Source organism: Rhipicephalus microplus, chromosome 3, assembly GCF_043290135.1.
Source record: "Rhipicephalus microplus isolate Deutch F79 chromosome 3, USDA_Rmic, whole genome shotgun sequence".
Lineage (NCBI taxonomy): Eukaryota > Metazoa > Arthropoda > Arachnida > Ixodida > Ixodidae > Rhipicephalus > Rhipicephalus microplus.
This window is the reverse complement of record NC_134702.1, coordinates 286,944,553-286,961,545: the sequence shown is the minus strand read 5'-3', so window position 1 is coordinate 286,961,545 and position 16,993 is coordinate 286,944,553. Positions and strand designations below refer to the sequence as shown.

General features: G+C 45.6%; 1 protein-coding gene across 3 annotated transcripts in view; it reads left to right on the top strand.

Moving 5' to 3' along the window:
- LOC119167520 (uncharacterized) overlaps nt 1–16,993 on the top strand; it is a 70,252-nt gene that overhangs the window by 39,050 nt on the left and 14,209 nt on the right. For all 3 annotated transcript variants that reach the window (XM_075891101.1, XM_075891100.1, XM_075891099.1), the window contains one exon: nt 14,326–14,487. In XM_075891101.1, coding sequence (XP_075747216.1) covers nt 14,326–14,487 — 162 coding nt within the window. The remainder of the gene's footprint in view (nt 1–14,325; nt 14,488–16,993) is intronic.

Sequence of the window (16,993 nt, the reverse complement as noted above, 5' to 3'; positions counted from 1 at the left end):
AGTTATTTTTATCGAATAATTTTGAATCAAATTCGAATGCTATGTATGACATATAAAAAAAGGGAATATTTATCATGACCTAACTGACCTGCACAATATTTCTTTTGAAATAAAAATAGGGGCTCTATGCAAATGCCTTTTTTTTTTTTCGTTCAAAGGAAGGCGAAACAACCTTGAGTAGTAGTTTCGGTAGGATGCGAGTGATAACCTGTAACATAAGGTTTTAAAATGTATTATACTTGGATCATATAAGCTGTCATAACAAGCTTAATAAAATAAAGAATTGATTTGAGGATAACCTGTTCCTTTAAAGGGGCCCTGCAACACTTTTTCAAGTAGCCATGGAGCCAGTAAACATGCTTGTTGCCTCACAAATTTACTGCTGCAAAGTTTCTAGAATCAGTCCTTTACGAGCGGAGCTTCAAAAATTTGTTGCATGTTGCCATTGCATTTAATCTTTTTCATCCCGACGAAATAGCTGGAAGCTAAGCAGGGAGGAATGGCATGGCAAAAGAAAATACGTCACGTGCATCTCGTGACCTTGATCATCCTTTTTTTTTTCCTTGAATACGCGGTTTTTCAGTGCGATTGCGCACATATTCGTGGACAAGCGGCGGCCCCGTTAACGGCGAACGCGCCATGCTCAAATCAGGCAATGGCTGTGACCAGAGCCGTATATTCCATCTTGGCTGTGACAAGTGATTTTTGAGCTTGTAGTGTCGTTTGCCGATGGAAGGAAGCAATTTTTAGCTTTGAAAATTTATTGTTAATTACAGGCCGTGTGCTGTGCTACAATATTTGCCTCGCGTGTTCTCGGTAGCCGCGACTACCGACTGGCAGTGTTTTCTGACTATGTTCAGTAAGTGTTGCAGGGTCCCTTTAAAATTGAAGAGGGGCTTCGCGGCAAAGCGAATTTTTCCTGGGTAGGTACTTTCACTGTTAAGCACTTTCACATTGCAGTGAAATCACCTTAACGAGCGGTGACATGCGGATTTATTCATACACTTATTCGTTCATTATGAATACTTCGAAAGTATTCTAAAATTTAAATTCGAATATTCGAAGCATTTGAATATTCGCACAAGCTATTCGATTTCCTTTAGGCATTCCATTTCCTCATTTTGCAAGGTAACGACGGTTGATCATGCATGCGCTAGCACTGTTATCAATATTGTCACTGGATCGTGACACAGATGAATTGAGCAAGCTGGATGGTCTGATGAAGCTGTCCATTCGGCCGAAGTTGTGGACGCGTAAAAGGATAGTCAGGTTACGGCAGACACTAATGCTGATAGCAGCGACCAAAGCGTCGGCCATCGATCAACTGACAAACAGTAAAACCTGTCTGCATTTATGCATCGCCCGTCGAATATTCTAGAGTTATCACTAAGTTCCAAAGAGATCACGTAAGAGATCACGCAAGTTCCAAAACAATCTGTTATGTTCACGAAGTGGGGGCAGTCTAAACAAAATGATCTACTACAGTCCTGAAGCTTCTTAAACAGGACAGATGCGGTTTGTGCTAAGTGTTGTTTTTGCTAACAGTGTAAAAGGGCAATAACGTATATTAAGGAAGAAATGTGGCACTATGCCATGGCTCAGTCTTTATTTATTTCATTTATTTAATAAATCTTATTTATTCTTTATTATTACTTATGAAAACAAGTGCATCTTTAGATACGCTTGTTTATTTCTGGGATAATACAAAATCACACATTCATAGAATATTGGCGGGCACGTGCACTCTCAACAGTTTTAAGGCAGATTAGATGGTGAGCCTCCAGTTAGGGATCTCTTATATTCTAATAATTTCCTGTTAACAAAGTGACTCGTGCGCCCTGCGTAGAAGTTGACTCAGCTATATCGAATCTTATACACCACACGTGTCCAGCAATCAGGAAGTTTGTTAGTGTGTATCACAAAACAAATGTCAGTTCGCTTCTTGTTTATCACTCGTTCACTCTTTTTCTGCACAGTGGCACAAATCTTGCCTAGCCTATTGGCAGCTGTAAAAGCTGTAAAAACGTTATTTACGCTATCCCCACTTTATTTCGCCTATGGGGTATGCAATGACTGTAAGGAATACCAAGGACGTGCTTTTTCCTATTGCTTTCTGCCGCCATGCTCAAGCTTGAAGGACCCCTGACACCAAATTTGGAATCACGAGATGTTCATGTTGTTTGAGATTCCTGTATGCGGAAGCGCTTCTGACCGCTTATTAGTGGCGAGCGTTGCTTATAAGGTATTATATTATAACTTGGTTTTAATGTAAGGGTGTGTGCTCGTCCGACTATTGTGGTGCAATCAAAATTTTTTGTGGTTTGATGTAGACAGGGCACTCCTTCATGACATTGCAGAGGTCAAGGAAGTATTGTTGGCGTCAGGGAACATTGTGGGGCGCACACCCGGCAAGGATTGCTGTTCATCACCGCTCTTGCTCTGTTGTCAGGTTGCTTTCAAAGTGGTTTTGGCTGTTTAAGCCAGGATTTTTTTTTTTTTTCTGAGGGGACACGCTCAAAGCATACACAAGGTTTTATTTTTCACCACCCATGGGCCTCTCTATTTTAAACGAGCATGTTCAGCGTCATTAAAGCTTGAGTGCTTGTAGTCTCAGGAGCTGCCCTGCTGCGGGGAGCTTGTTTTATATGGTATTTAGGCGTATGTTTCGAACTGATGCGAAATTTTCAGTTAACGACCATAGCACAAATTATACAATGCATTAGAGCATTTACATACCAATTTCGACATTACCATAAGCAAAGTTATTCATTATTGTAAAAGAAGTCACAAACAAAATTTTCGCTGTCAGGGACCATCTCTGCCCTGACATCGTCTATTGACGACACCACAAAAAAAAATTCTCCTGGCACCTCCAAAACAAAACGAGACCTGCTAATTCTTGGAGGAATATTTGTTCAACTGTTCCTACTGCGATTGACACCACAGTTGTGGCATTTTTGCGTAGTTCAAAGTCGTGAAAAAGGAGCTTGACTCAACACCTCCTCTATTTAATCAAAAGATTTCTTTTTGGGTGAGTTGGTGCTTATCTTCCTCAGGTACGAATGACTGAGACGCAAAAAACACGTGAAAAAAAAAGGAGCAAAAGAGAAGAAAGAGTGGCGGGCTGGCTGAGGCAGGAAGGTGGTGTTTTCCGGATGAAGTCCTCAAGTTGTTTTAAGAGCTTCCACACTGCCAAATACTACGTTGGTTCACATTTTGTGTGCTCTAGTGAGTAGCAAGAATAAAGGAATAATTTTTGTCATTTCATGACAATTGGGCCATGACGTGATTTCATTACATGTCTGTAAATTCATAAATTCTTACACCACTGGCTCAATTTTTTGTTAGTGGTCTTCTGAGGTCCATACTATCAGAAAAATACGCAACAAAAATATCTCCAACAAAAATAAAATTCCAAGGCTGAGAGGGTTAACAGAACGGCTTTCTTCAAGCGTTCAGCAACAGTGGCCCCTGCCATGAGAGGGTTACCTGCTTCTAAAGGATGTGTCATCTGCACAATAAAGCTGCTGTCATTTTGTTACTTAGTAAGAGAAGACTGAAGGCATGGCATGGCTGCATGATTTTTTACAATCTTAGATTGTTTCAAGAAGAAGTTTCAACAACAGTGTTGAAAGTCTAGGAGAACACTGTCAGGGAACGTGGTTCTTCTGAAACGTTAAGGAAATGTCTCAAAGTTGTATTCCATTATTCTGAGGCACTTGTAACGTTTTCTCCCCCCAAACATGAATACCTATCAACTACCTCAGCTCACTGTCATTCGGAGATTACATGATTTACTATGTTTCTCTTTTTCACAGAACTGAAGGGCTATTGTAATGTGTCTGAAAATGTTAGACAATTTAGTGTGCAAACTATGTGAATATTGTCGCGGTAAATAAAGGAAATTGATTAGCAACACGGCAAACAGAAAAAGAGATCTAATCGAGCAGCACACCTTCATCTTTCTCTGTCACAAGCAATTTCCCTGCCATGCACAAATAATGGTGAAATGAGCCATGCAACAGCCAGATAGCAATTATATGCCCGGATCAATATGCTTGAGTAGTAATGATAGTGTTGCCTGGCTGCTGTGACCATGTGTAGTCAAGGTGCAGTGCCAGACTATCTGCTGCTCTATTGTGACCAGACAGTGCTCTGAAAAAGAGCATAGCATAAACGCGTCATGTCGTACAGAGTCGGGAAGAAGGTGTGAGTGCTTTACCTTGTGAATGAATGAGAATTGGTGTTCAGAAAACTTGTGTACCACTAACATCTTTTACGGAAAGGATAAGGCACAAACAAGAACAACACAAGAAGAGACTTGGACGAACACCTGGGCCTTGAAGAGACATCTATGTCTTTTCTATTGTTTGTCTCATTTCCCCCTTATTCTTTCTGTAAAAGATGCACCAACTAGCCCACCAAAAAACTCTACTTGAACATGTATATTTGCTAGAGTAAAGATTATGCACACATGCGAAGAATTTTTTTAATTGCTCGAGTGCGTTGTCCAACAGGTCCAGCTGAAACGTAAGTGAATTAACAGCTACTTTACACTGTACATTTCCTTACAGGCTGTCAGAGGCTGTCCATGAAGAGTTTGAATGAACCAAACCCACAGACTTACAACAATTAAGCAGGGTCTATGCGAAGCAACAAGGCCTAGAAAGCCACCGCAAAGGACAGCTTAGGCACTCTGCAAGGCAAGATGGAAGAGCTGGAAAAGAAAAGCGTAGCTTGTCACGAAGAAAAATGCAGCTGCTCGATCTGCTACAGCTAAACCTGGATATAGCGAAATCACCAAATTCTAGGAAAAATTTTTTATAAGGAGAATTTCTTTATATGTAGGTACAGTACGAAAATTCAAAAAATAAATGCACAAATTAAACAAAAGAAGAAACGAAAGCACAGCTAACCCAAACACTTATTTAGTGGTAAAAAACTGCGTTATTATTGTGATAGCAATTATGTGTGCACCCTTTGGCGAGTTTTGCCGTTTGCCGCCATGTTTTATAACAAGTGCAAATTTAGAACATGCCCCATGCATCGTAACTTTTACGAGCTTGGTAAAAGCGTGTGAGCGCTGCTGAAGCAGAGATCAAATAAGCTGGCCCATCTCTATCGCCTGAAGGGCACATATGATACATCCCTCGACGTTCTACATCTGTTATTGAATGCTCAAACAGAAAGGAAACCACCCATCTTGAACAAGCATGAAAAAAACTTGAGGGCGGGTTAGCTCATGTAGCAACGGTGAACTTTGAGTTTAAGGGTGCGCTCTTGATCGCTGGCCCACGTGCTATCTGGCAAGCATCAGTCTGCTTTCAAGGTGAAGAGACTGTGTGAAAAGAGCACTTCTCCCTGGAGCAGCTGTAATTGCTTAGACAAGTCTTTTGTTGGAATGCCGCAATATTGGATCCATTAGAGGACTTTCTTCATCATTGCTCTCTCAGCTTCATAACGGTGTATAGAAGTGATAATATGGCAACAGGCGAAGGTTTTTCTGCTACACGTTTTTTATGCAATGATGCAGGTACAGCAGTGCCCTTTATTGAAAAACAGAAAAAGAATAAGACTGGATAGCACTGAAAGTACACTGTACTTGCACCACATTTACGCCACAGTGGCATCATCTGTGCTTTCAGAGTATTGGTTCTGTGTACCACACCAGAATTGGTCACATCTAAGAAGCGTGTCTGATGCAAACATTGCTCTTGGTATAATGTCCGCTATTGACCAATAGCAGCAATCTGCTGTTTGCCAACATACAACTGCGGTCCCGCCCACCGTGAAGAGTGAGAACGAGCCTTTTTATGATGAGAGCAGGCTTGAAGAAGTAGCAAGTTTGTGCTCTAGTTGTTAACGATCTTTTCCGTACACAACTGTGAGATCTGGCGAAGTTGTTCGCTACAGGAACAGTATTCCACTTTATGTCTTTCACAAAGCTGCTTGATAGTTCACGACCCTTTAATTAATTATATACACTGAGCTACAACAGTGAGTCTGTGAATGAATATTGCGCACTACTGGATTTTGTGTAATATCTGGGTACTAGATTTTTGAAGTTAAACTGGCCCCATAGATCTTTTCTTTCAACCTATGGCAATTCAGATGCAGCGAGTTTGCACTAGAACAACCCGGGAATGATGGCTTTAGTTTGAGCAGGGTCCTGTGGCATTTGGAATAACACCGCTTTAATGGCCAAGGAAAAGACGTTGACCACCCGACTGGCATTTGGATTATCTTTGAAATTATTTTATAATAATTGCTATTCTCTTCGACTATGCTTCAAACAAAGAAACCGATACAAGCCTTACACGCTGAGAAATTGAAAAGAACTCAGAAGGTATTGGGTATCGCAGACAAAAGTGCCCCACATACTGTCAAGCAGAAGGTAGATTTGAGGTTGTGGCAAATGAGTCACCTACGTTTTTGATGGTTTTGAAAATACTGCTCTCTTTAATGTATTAGTTGCTCTTATATGAAGACATGTGTGAAGGATTACGTTACTTTGCTTGTTGCATTCTGAAGCTGAGCACAATATAGTATTTGCTTCCTCTCCTAGCTGTAATCAGATGGCATTGAGTGTGACTCAACCAAGACACGGATTGTGCCTATACGTCCTACTAGGAATAGCAAGAAGGGGAAGGTGAAAATCTGCAAGCAGGGGGGTGGGTGCTGGAGTCGACGTTTTGACAAGCAGAGTTGTCTTTCTCAAGGCTGCAAGTGATTCCCTCGGCGGTTTGGGCGTTTGTGTGCCTCACACCTTCTCCCCCAATCCGAACAAAGGAGGGAGAGAAAGCAACAGCGAGAAGGGAGGGGGGGGGGACAAAACGAGTCAGAAGGAAGAAGGTATTTTATGAAAAAGAAAAAAGAAAATTTAAACAAATAGAGAAAAGGGGGTGTTGGTGTAAGGAGGGAGGAGGGGGTTGTACACGTGTTGCTAAGTTAGAATTGTCAAAAGAAAGCATCATTTAACAGTGCTCAGTTAGGAAGACTTAGCACTTATCGTTTTCCGTAGTGTATGTACCATATCGGGTGGACTCAAAAGCCCCTTTTGAAACATTTATACCTGCTGGCTAAAGTGTACTAATGTTGTGAATAAGGTTCGACTCTGTATATTTTCTGCCTTTTGCAGGCTGGAAGTTTTACTGAAGGATGTAATGTTTGAGGTTGTCCAAGTTGTGACCTGATACATTAAAATGCTGTGCCACTGCTTTCGGTATTTTCCTTGGTGTGTCCACGCGATGCCCGTATAGCCGAACATTTACAGGCTGTTCTGTTTTAGTCACTGTATTGTTTGTGACAAAATGAACCTTCGATCATGTAGACAACATTTAAAATAGTGCAGGCAAAGCCTTATTTTATATGGTGCACACAATCATTTTTGGTGCATTTAACTGCAACAGTGTCTTGTAGGAGTTTGCAAGTCTTACACCTTAAACGAGAACAAGGTATTACGTGGGCAGTGGAATGAGTGTTTATTTTAGCATGCACTAACATGTCCCTAAATTTCTGTTTAAGTGATAAAAGACCTTTGACACTTTAGAGAATGCTTTTCTAAGGTGTTTGCTGCTGGATAATTCTTGCGGAGGGTATTGTTTATGCTTGGAAGCACATATAAATATTTGTTTTGAAGTGCTAGTGGCTGGTTTGGCTGTGCTATGGGGCTCTTTTAGTTAGGGTTGATTTCCTGTCTAAGTTACATGCCTCATTGTAGGCCTTGTTTAGGGTGTTGTATAGGTAATTTCAACTAATGTTTCTTTTAGGTTGTTTTAGTGGTGAACGTAGTCACTGTCATCACTACAGATCTCGTTTGTCATTTTGTGCATACCAGTTTTGAGTATAAGATCCTCATAGCTATACTTAGAGCATTCCACTTTGATATCTCTCATAGTGCCTGTGTTGTTTTGACTAAATAAATGTATTTATTACTTGTTTATGGGTCTATATGTATTCACAACATGAGCTCTGACCACAAGTGGTCATCACCAATTACTTTCATGCATGGCGGGCACTAATATCGTTAGGCCTACACAGAACATGCAGCACAGTGCAGTCGGTATTTCGTCCTCTTTTGCAACACATCACAGCCACAGTGAAAGCCAGAAGAGCGATCTTTTCAGAGCCTGTTGTAGACTTTCTTGTGGCAAATAATACACATGCAAGATACCCATTACGTCATAAATTGTCTTGATTTTCATGCAGTACAGAAGCACCCACCGTGTCATTTGTCGTCATTCTGCTATAAGGCATTATGTGCACTTTGTGCTGTCTGTGGCTGATGACGATGTAGAATTATGGCTCAGCCCTTTGGAAGAGGTCAACAACCAACTTGTTCTTCAATTGCCTGGTTGCTATTTTGCTCTTATATGATGCTCAATTACATTTTGAACATCATTTCTTGCCCGACAAGATGCCTGTCCAAGGTATTTTTACAAAGGCATTTCAAACACCAGCGCTGCTCTGTGGCAGAATACTCAACTGCCATGCATAGAGTCTAGGTTAAAATCCCATCTGACTCTAGAAATTTTTTTTCTTATTTCCTATGATAGCGGTTACGGACAGTGACAGCAGCTGACAACAATGTTCCCCAGCTGCGGTGGTCTAGTGGCTAAGGTACTCGGCTGCTGATCCGCAGGTCGCAGGATCAAATCCCGGCTGCGGCGGCTGCATTTTCGATGGAGGCAGAAGTGCTGTTGGCCCGTGTGCACAGATTTGGGTGCACGTTAAAGAAGCGCAGGTGGTCGAAATTTTCGGAGTCCTCCACTACGGCGTCCCTCATATTCGTATTGTAGGGAACTATGCGAACGATGACAAAGCAGCATAAAACGGCAAGCCACAGCGTTGGTGCACGCGCGCGACCTGAGCTTGCGTATGTTTTGTATTTTCAGCCTGTTGGCGTTCCTCGCTCTTCTGGCGTTCCTCGGCCTTCCAGTAGGTCTGTACGTAAATAAACTGCGTGACATCTGGTGGAGGTGTGTGGACTCCCGTATAAACCTGGAACTTCGCTCCCGTACGCTTCCCCCTCTACGTGACTCGAACATGGCCACCGAGACGCCTCTCCAGGTGGGACCTTCGACCGTCCATGTCACTTGCGGTGCCGTGTATCCTCAACGAGACCCTCCTATCTTCACGGGCTCCACTGAGTCGGACGTCGAAGATTGGTTGGCGAGATACGACAAAGTCGGTTCAAGTAACAAATGGGACGACCCAAGTAAGCTGGGCTACGTCACATTCTACCTTGCGGACACCGCGCAACTGTGGTTTAATAACCACGCAGCTGACATTACTACGTGGTCTGCATTCAAGACGGCTATTACGGATGTCTTTGGAGGACCTGCGGCACGCAAGCTTCAAGCCGAGCACCGTTTACGTCACCGTGCGCAGCAACCAGGCGAGACCTACACGGGCTACATTGAAGATGTGTTGCATCTATGCAACCGCATCAACTCTACCATGCCTGAGGAAGAAAAAATCAGGCACATATTGAAAGGCACTGACGACGGCGCCTTTCAGATGTTGCTCGCGAGAAATCCCCCCACAATTGCTGTCCTCGTTTCCCTCTGTCAAAGCTTCGATGAATTGCGTAGGCAGCGCGCAATTGCTCGTCAAGCCCTCACGACGCCAGACACGCTCGCAAGCTTGCACCTAGCTGCCCATCCTACCGATCAGCAGCCGCTGCTTTCGACAATCAAGGACTTCGTCGGCGAAGAGGTAGCTCGCCAGCTGTCACTGCTGCCACTGACACATGAGCCCACGCAAGCTTTGGCACCGGACCTCCAACACGTCATTTGGACCCAAGTCACTGAAGCCCTTCCGCCGGTGCATCAGCAACCACCAGTCACTACGCCTCTCACGTACGCTGCCGTCGCTGCTCGTCCTACGCAACAGCGTATGCCATATGCTCAACCTGCCACGCCACCCTATGTCGTGCCTACAACCCCAATTGCTGCGCTGTATCCCTACGCGAGATCTTCAGCTCCGTTTTATCGTCGCTCAGACGCTTGGAGGACGCCGGATAATAGGCCCATCTGTTTCGCCTGTGGTATCGCTGGACACGTCCCGCGTCACTGTCGCCGAGATCCCCCTCCAGTCGACACCGTGGGCAGGCCAATGGCGTCGTCTAGGACGCCATCAAGGTACACCACTGACGGTCCTCGACCCTACGCAAACCATCGGTCACCATCGCCCCGACGACGCTCCCTGTCACCTATGCGTCGCCGACCTGCTACGGAAGAGGGAAACTGATCGCTGCAGCTCCGGAGGCAACAGCTGCATACAATTCGAACTGCTTAAGGCCTCCATCTTTCTTGCCGCAAAACGTTATTGACTTCAATGTTGAGGGGACCGCCACACAAGCGCTTATCGACACAGGGGCCGCCGTTTCCATAATCTGTAAGACCTTATGCCGCAAGTTGAAAAAGGTGACGACGCCTCTTTCGGGCCTGATGCTCCACACGGCCAACTCGCAGCGCATAGAACTTACAGCTGTGTGCACTGCACGTGTAATTATCCAAGGTGAACTTTATGCCATTGAATTTTTTGTGCTGGCATCCTGTTCCCACGAAGTCATTTTTGGATGGGACTTTCTTTCGCGTCATCGGGACATCATAGATTGCTCATGTGCAGAAGTTGCCCTTACACCGCTGCCAACCTCTTGTTTGGTGGATTCTCTTCCTGAACCTTACAAACTTGTCGTTGTTGCAGACACGGAAATAGCACCGAGAACATCCACCCTTGTAGCCCTGACCTGTACGGCCGCTCCTGCCGGAACTGTTTTGTTCACTCCGTCTGACGTATTTACCCGCCGCCGTAGCCTACACCTGCCCTTTGCCGTACTCACCGTGGAATCCGGTGCTACCGCCATGCTCGTCGCGAACTCGCTATGGTCGCCAGTTACCTTACTTCGCGGAGAATGTTTGGGTAACATACAAGACGTTGACCTCTTGCGCCCTCTAGAGTTCGCCGAACACGCACCTCACCTCCAGCTCAATGCTATGACGCCACCTGTGGCCACACTGCCCGCGCCAGACTCATTCCAGCCCTCTGTTGCCGCTGAGCTATCGCCGACACAAAGAAGGGAACTCTTGTCCCTTCTTCGAGAGTTCCGTTCTGCCTTCGATTGCGCTCAACCATCTTTGGGTCGCACAGCGAACATCACGCACCACATTGACACCGGTACTCATGCTCCCTTACGCCAACGACCATATCGAGTTTCAGCGGAAGAGCGCCGTATTATCAACGAACAAGTCGACGATATGCTCAAGCGTGGTGTCACCCAGCCATCGCAGAGCCCTTGGTCGTCCCCCGTTGTACTTGTGCGCAAAAAGGATGGGTCTATCCGATTCTGTGTCGACTACCGCCGGCTCAATAAGATAACTTGGAAGGATGTGTACCCGTTGCCACGCATCGACGATGCTCTCGATTGCTTGCAAGGGGCAGAATATTTCTCCTCTTTAGATTTACGCTCAGGATATTGGCAAGTTCCAATGGCTGATCCTGACCGATCGAAGACTGCATTTGTAACACCTGATGGGCTGTATGAGTTTAACGTCATGCCGTTTGGACTCTGCAACGCCCCAGCTACCTTCGAACGGATGATGGACACCATCCTTCAGGGCTACAAGTGGAGCACGTTCTCGTGACTTTTCGACCCACCTTGTTCGTCTTCGTGCTATTCTCACGTATCTCACCTCTGCTGGCCTTCAACTTAACATCAAGAAGTGCCATTTTGCCGCACGTCAGCTCACTATACTGGGTCACGTTGTCTGCAAAAAGGGTGTTCTCCCGGATCCGGCGAAACTCCGCGCCGTGGCTGACTTTTCGAAGCCCAATTCCATCAAGACGCTTCGAAGTTTTATCGGCCTGTGCTCATACTTTCGTCGATTTGTGCGCAACTTCTCTTCCATCATCGCTCCTCTTACCAACCTGTTGAAAACTTCCAAAGGCATTTCTGCTTGGTCAAAAGAGTGCGACGAATCCTTCACCGCGCTTCGGCGGTTATTACTATCACCTCCAATACTACGTCATTTTGACCCTGATGCGCCTACGGAGGTCCACACTGACGCCAGTGGTGTCGGTCTTGGTGCTGTATTGGCTCAACGAAAACCAGAGTACCAAGAATACGTGGTCGCTTACGCGAGTCGAACCCTCAAGAAAGCCGAGTGTAATTATTCCGTCACGGAGAAAGTGTGCCTCGCAATTGTCTGGGCTTTGACGAAGTTCCGCCCATACCTTTATGGCCGCCCTTTCGAAGTCGTCACGGACCACCACGCTCTATGCTGGCTATCATCGCTCAAAGACCTGTCGGGGCACCTTGGTCATTGGGCGCTTCACCTACAGGAATACGACATTCGTGTTGCATACCGATCCGGCCGCAAGCACTCCGACGCTGATGCGCTATCCCGCTCGCCGCTACCGTCAGACCCAACCCCCTCGTCACCTTCTTCAGCTGTCACAACACCAATCGACTTCACAGACATGGCATCGGAACAATGCAAAGATGTGTGGATTTCCCAACTCCTCACCTTTCTGACTGATCCGTTAGCTAATTGGGTCTCAAGAACTATCCGCCGTCAAGCCACACATTTCGCTGTTCGAGACGACCTACTCTATCGGCGGAATTACACGACTGAAGGTCGGAGGTGGCTGTTACTGATACCCAACCACATGCGCTCGGAAATCTGTAATGCTTTCCACAACGACCCGCAAAGCGTTCACGCTGGCGCTCTCAAAACGTACAACCGTCTACGTCAGCGGTACTACTGGCGCGGCATGTACACATTTGTCCGCAAGTACGTACGTGCTTGTACTGCATGCCAGCGACGTAAAGTCCCACCTCAACGCCCTGCCGGTACACTTCAGCCTCTGCCTTGTCCAGCGCGTCCGTTTGACCGCGTCGGTATCGACTTATACGGACCACTTCCAACGTCGTCTTCTGGAAATAGGTGGATAATTGTCGGCGTGGACCACCTCTCGCGTTACGCGGAGACGGCAGCACTACCCGCAGCAACCACGAGGGAAGTTGCATTTTTCATCCTGCACAACTTTGTTCTTCGCCATGGTGCTCCCCGCGAACTTTTGAGCGACCGGGGGCGTGTTTTCTTGTCTGACGCCATTCAAGCGTTGCTCGCTCAGTGCAACATGGTTCATCGCATGACGACAGCATATCACCCGCAGACGAATGGCCTCACAGAACGATTCAATCGCACTCTCGGTGATATGTTGACGATGTACACAGCTTCAGACCAGACCAATTGGGACACTGTCCTTCCATTCGTCATGTATGCGTATAACACCGCTGCGCACGCGACAACAGGGTTCTCTCCTTTTTTTCTGTTGTACGGACGCGAACCATCGTGCACGCTGGACACTATCCTCCCATACACGCCCGACTCCTCCGAGTACACTGCAATTTCTGATGTTGCCAGGTACGCAGAAGATTGCAGACGATTGGCCTGTTCACTGACAACCGAGGACCAAGGCCACCAGAAGCTACGGCATGACACCGACCGACATCTCTCTACTTTCACGACTGGTGCTCTCGTTTGGCTCTGGATTCCACCGAGCACTCCTGGCCTTTCGTCGAAATTACTGGCACGATACCACGGGCCCTACCGCATTCTCGCCCGTACGTCACCAGTCAATTATGAGATTGAGCCTTTGACACAGTCTCATGACTTACGCCGTCGTGGCCGAGAAATTGTGCATGTGAGTCGCCTGAAGCCGTATTACGACCCCGCTATAGTGACTACGCCTTAAGTCGCCAGGTTGGCTACGCTATTCACCGGGGGCCAATGTAGGGAACTATGCGAACGACGACGAAGCAGCATGAAACGGCAAGCCACAGCGTTGGTGCACGCGCGTGACCCGAGCTTGCGTTTGTTTTGTATTTTCGGCCTGTTGGCGTTCCTCGCTCTTCTGGCGTTCCTCGGCCTTCCAGTAGGTCTGTACGTAAATAAACTGCGTGACAGTATGGTGGTTTTCGGGCGTTAAACCCTACATATTAATCAATGACAACAATCTACAAAGACCAGTTATTGTCTCATAACAGCTTTCGCTGTAAAATACTGGTCATTTAGGAAATGCTCTTATGAAACAGTATTCTACTCGATTTGAACCCGCTCACAAAACTTATTAACTATTGCAGCCATCATTTGAACCGCTCACTGTCATTGGCAGCGACAAATGTGGAAACAATTGGACTTGTGCTTGTCCGTGTGTCTCCTTTCTTCGTCCCCATTTGTTGCACACAAAATACTTCCGTGGATTTCATCGATTGTTATATGTGAAATTCTTGTGGATTCGTTTTATGCTCTGCAGGTCCAGCTGTCTGGCCCGACGAGCTTTGCGCCCTTGGTGCAGAAAGCACAGCAGATTGCTGTTGACAGCCGCGAGTTTCACGTGCTGCTCATGCTGACTGATGGACAGCTTAACCCTGCTGGAGAGATCGCTTCCAGAAAAGCAATCATTGCAGCTTCTCAGGTACTCATCTGCACCTTCAGTACTTGTAGGCTTAATCTCCAGGACACTGAAGAGCAATAAAGCGCCCGTTCACTTGAGTCTATATCCAACCTGAATAGTAGTCTAGTGCGTCAAGTTGGGCTGGTTGGTGAAAGTTCATTTTGAGAAAGTTTTCACTTTCTGCTAGAAACATGCTGTAGAAACCTTTTACTGTGTTTCTAGTGCAATAAAACATTTTTTTCGAGATAAGTAGTGCACAATCCGTCTTGCTATTTCTAGTGTAGTAAAACAACTTTATCAACATGTCAAGAGCCCCAAGCCATCATGGAGTGTGTGGGGTGTATTTATTCCTTGTCCTTCGTAAATTGTGCTAATTTTCATCAGCATACTAGCTTATCCAAATTTTCTTAGTATTTGTTCTTAGTGCCCTTATACTTTCTAAATATACCTTCAAAGGGGCACTGAACCGTCTAGGACAGCAAAAGCTGCCATGGTCACTATCATGCATCTTAACCGAGAGCTTAACCGTGAGCTTAACAAATACTTTACAAATACTTAACAAATACACCACTGGTAATGGCGAGTGGTGTATTTCCCTCCCCCCCCAAAAAAAGGGGGGTGCACATACCAATTGCTACTCATTTCCAGTGTTCACTTCAGTGTGCACTTTGAGTCAAATTCAGTGAATATGAACTTATCACAATGTGGGCATTCCTTTAATCTTGCCCACCTTTGTTGGTTTCATGGAATCAGTACACTCTGAAAGGGTGTGTTCAATTAATTCTTCATTCTTTTTCATAATCCATCATTCCAAGTGGCTGATGCGAACACTATCATACCGTAGTGCATCAACACCAAAGTGAATGACAAAACGTGAAAAAAAGAGATCTTGCAAGGGGTCATTACTCAAACCAAAGGCCATGCTCTGATACAAAAGTGGTCGAGCCACACTGCAGCCCTTACTGCTCATGATTTGCCTTGACATTGGTGAGAGAAGATATTCATTTGGGTTGCATCTGTATTTATGCCATTTCCTACATGTGTGAAGAATCATGCTGAACAAGCTTGTCAAACTTTTGTTGAAGACGGTGTTTCTCTCTGCCAATGGTTGTTGCAGAGGTACAGTGATTACAGTACTTGGCTGCTCACTAGTGCCAGCTATGGCATCTGCATGTAGGTGAAATGCTTAAGGCCAGTGTTCTGTGTGATGTCAGTGCACATTAGAGAATCGCAGGGGATCGAAATCATCAGAAGCCCTCCACTTCACAGTTACTAAGACTCGAAACAATGCAAGATAACCAATAGAGCCACCAAGCAGTTATTCAGATCAGATAAAATAACTTGATTGAGCACCCCGTGAATTGGTAGGATGAGTCTAGATCATCCCACCTAGGCTTCGCGGCCAAGGATTGTTAACCCAACAGAGTTACCTACACTATTTACTAGATGGAACGCTGCTGGTGCTACGATCAGCCACCATGGAATTTGCCTGATCTTTGTTTTTGTGGCTTCCAATGCACTTGCAACATTGTTTATTGATGTGTTTTGCTGTTTGCTTCGTATAAAACGTTGAATTGTTGTGAACTTTGAGAGATGATTGTGAGCCTACAAAGGTTATGGTGGCGAAGTGGAACTTGCGAAAGACTACCGTATAAACCGGAATATGAGTCGAGATTTTTTCAATAAAATACTAAGCTAAAGTCGCCCCTCGTCTTATGTAGCGGTGTCTAGCCGAAAGTGCAACGCTGTCTGGCAACATATGGCTTGCCTGTGCTTGTGAAGCCAGACGCGGCCATATCCGCATCCAAATCCAATCGCAGTCTGTTTTTTTTGTGTTCGTGATTTGCTTCTGATCTGTTCCGAGTTTTCGCTCCGCTTGACATTGCGCTGCATTTTTAGTGGCCTTTTTTTTTTTCGTTCGCTGAATATGTCTAGCCATAGCCTCCTATATTTTTTTGTGCCCGCGCATTAGCGCTAAATACATACGCGCCATCCGTCCCTTATAGTTTTGGCGCTCGCCGCCAGATGCCGCACCGATCCCATAATAACAGCAGACGACGCGGCCTATGCACGCTTGCGTTTATGACGGTCTAGAAACCGTCTACATTGCATTGGATTATGCGTATACGTTAAGAAGTGCGCACACACCAAATTTTTAACACAAGCACTGTATGCAGAATGCAATGTGAGCTTTGTTATTTGATTTCGCGCTCAAAGCTTGAGCACTTTTCGAGACAATGGTTTGACATGAAAATCTTTTGCCAAGTCGTGTTTGTCAGTCACACTCGTCGCGAAGTTCAGAAAAAGTGGGCGGAGAAACTTCACGAGCACAACCTCCAAAAGTTTTTTATGATGTCCCGGGGTCGAGCACTTGAGTTTGTCACGTTTCTGTAGTATTTGCGCGGCGTTGTCAACGGCAGCCTTCAGTGGCTGATTCATCTTTCTCGCTCTTGCGAGGAAAACTTCCGCGTAATTCTTTAGAGAATTTAGAACCATTACGAGCTCAGTTGACGGATACAGGAGTCCA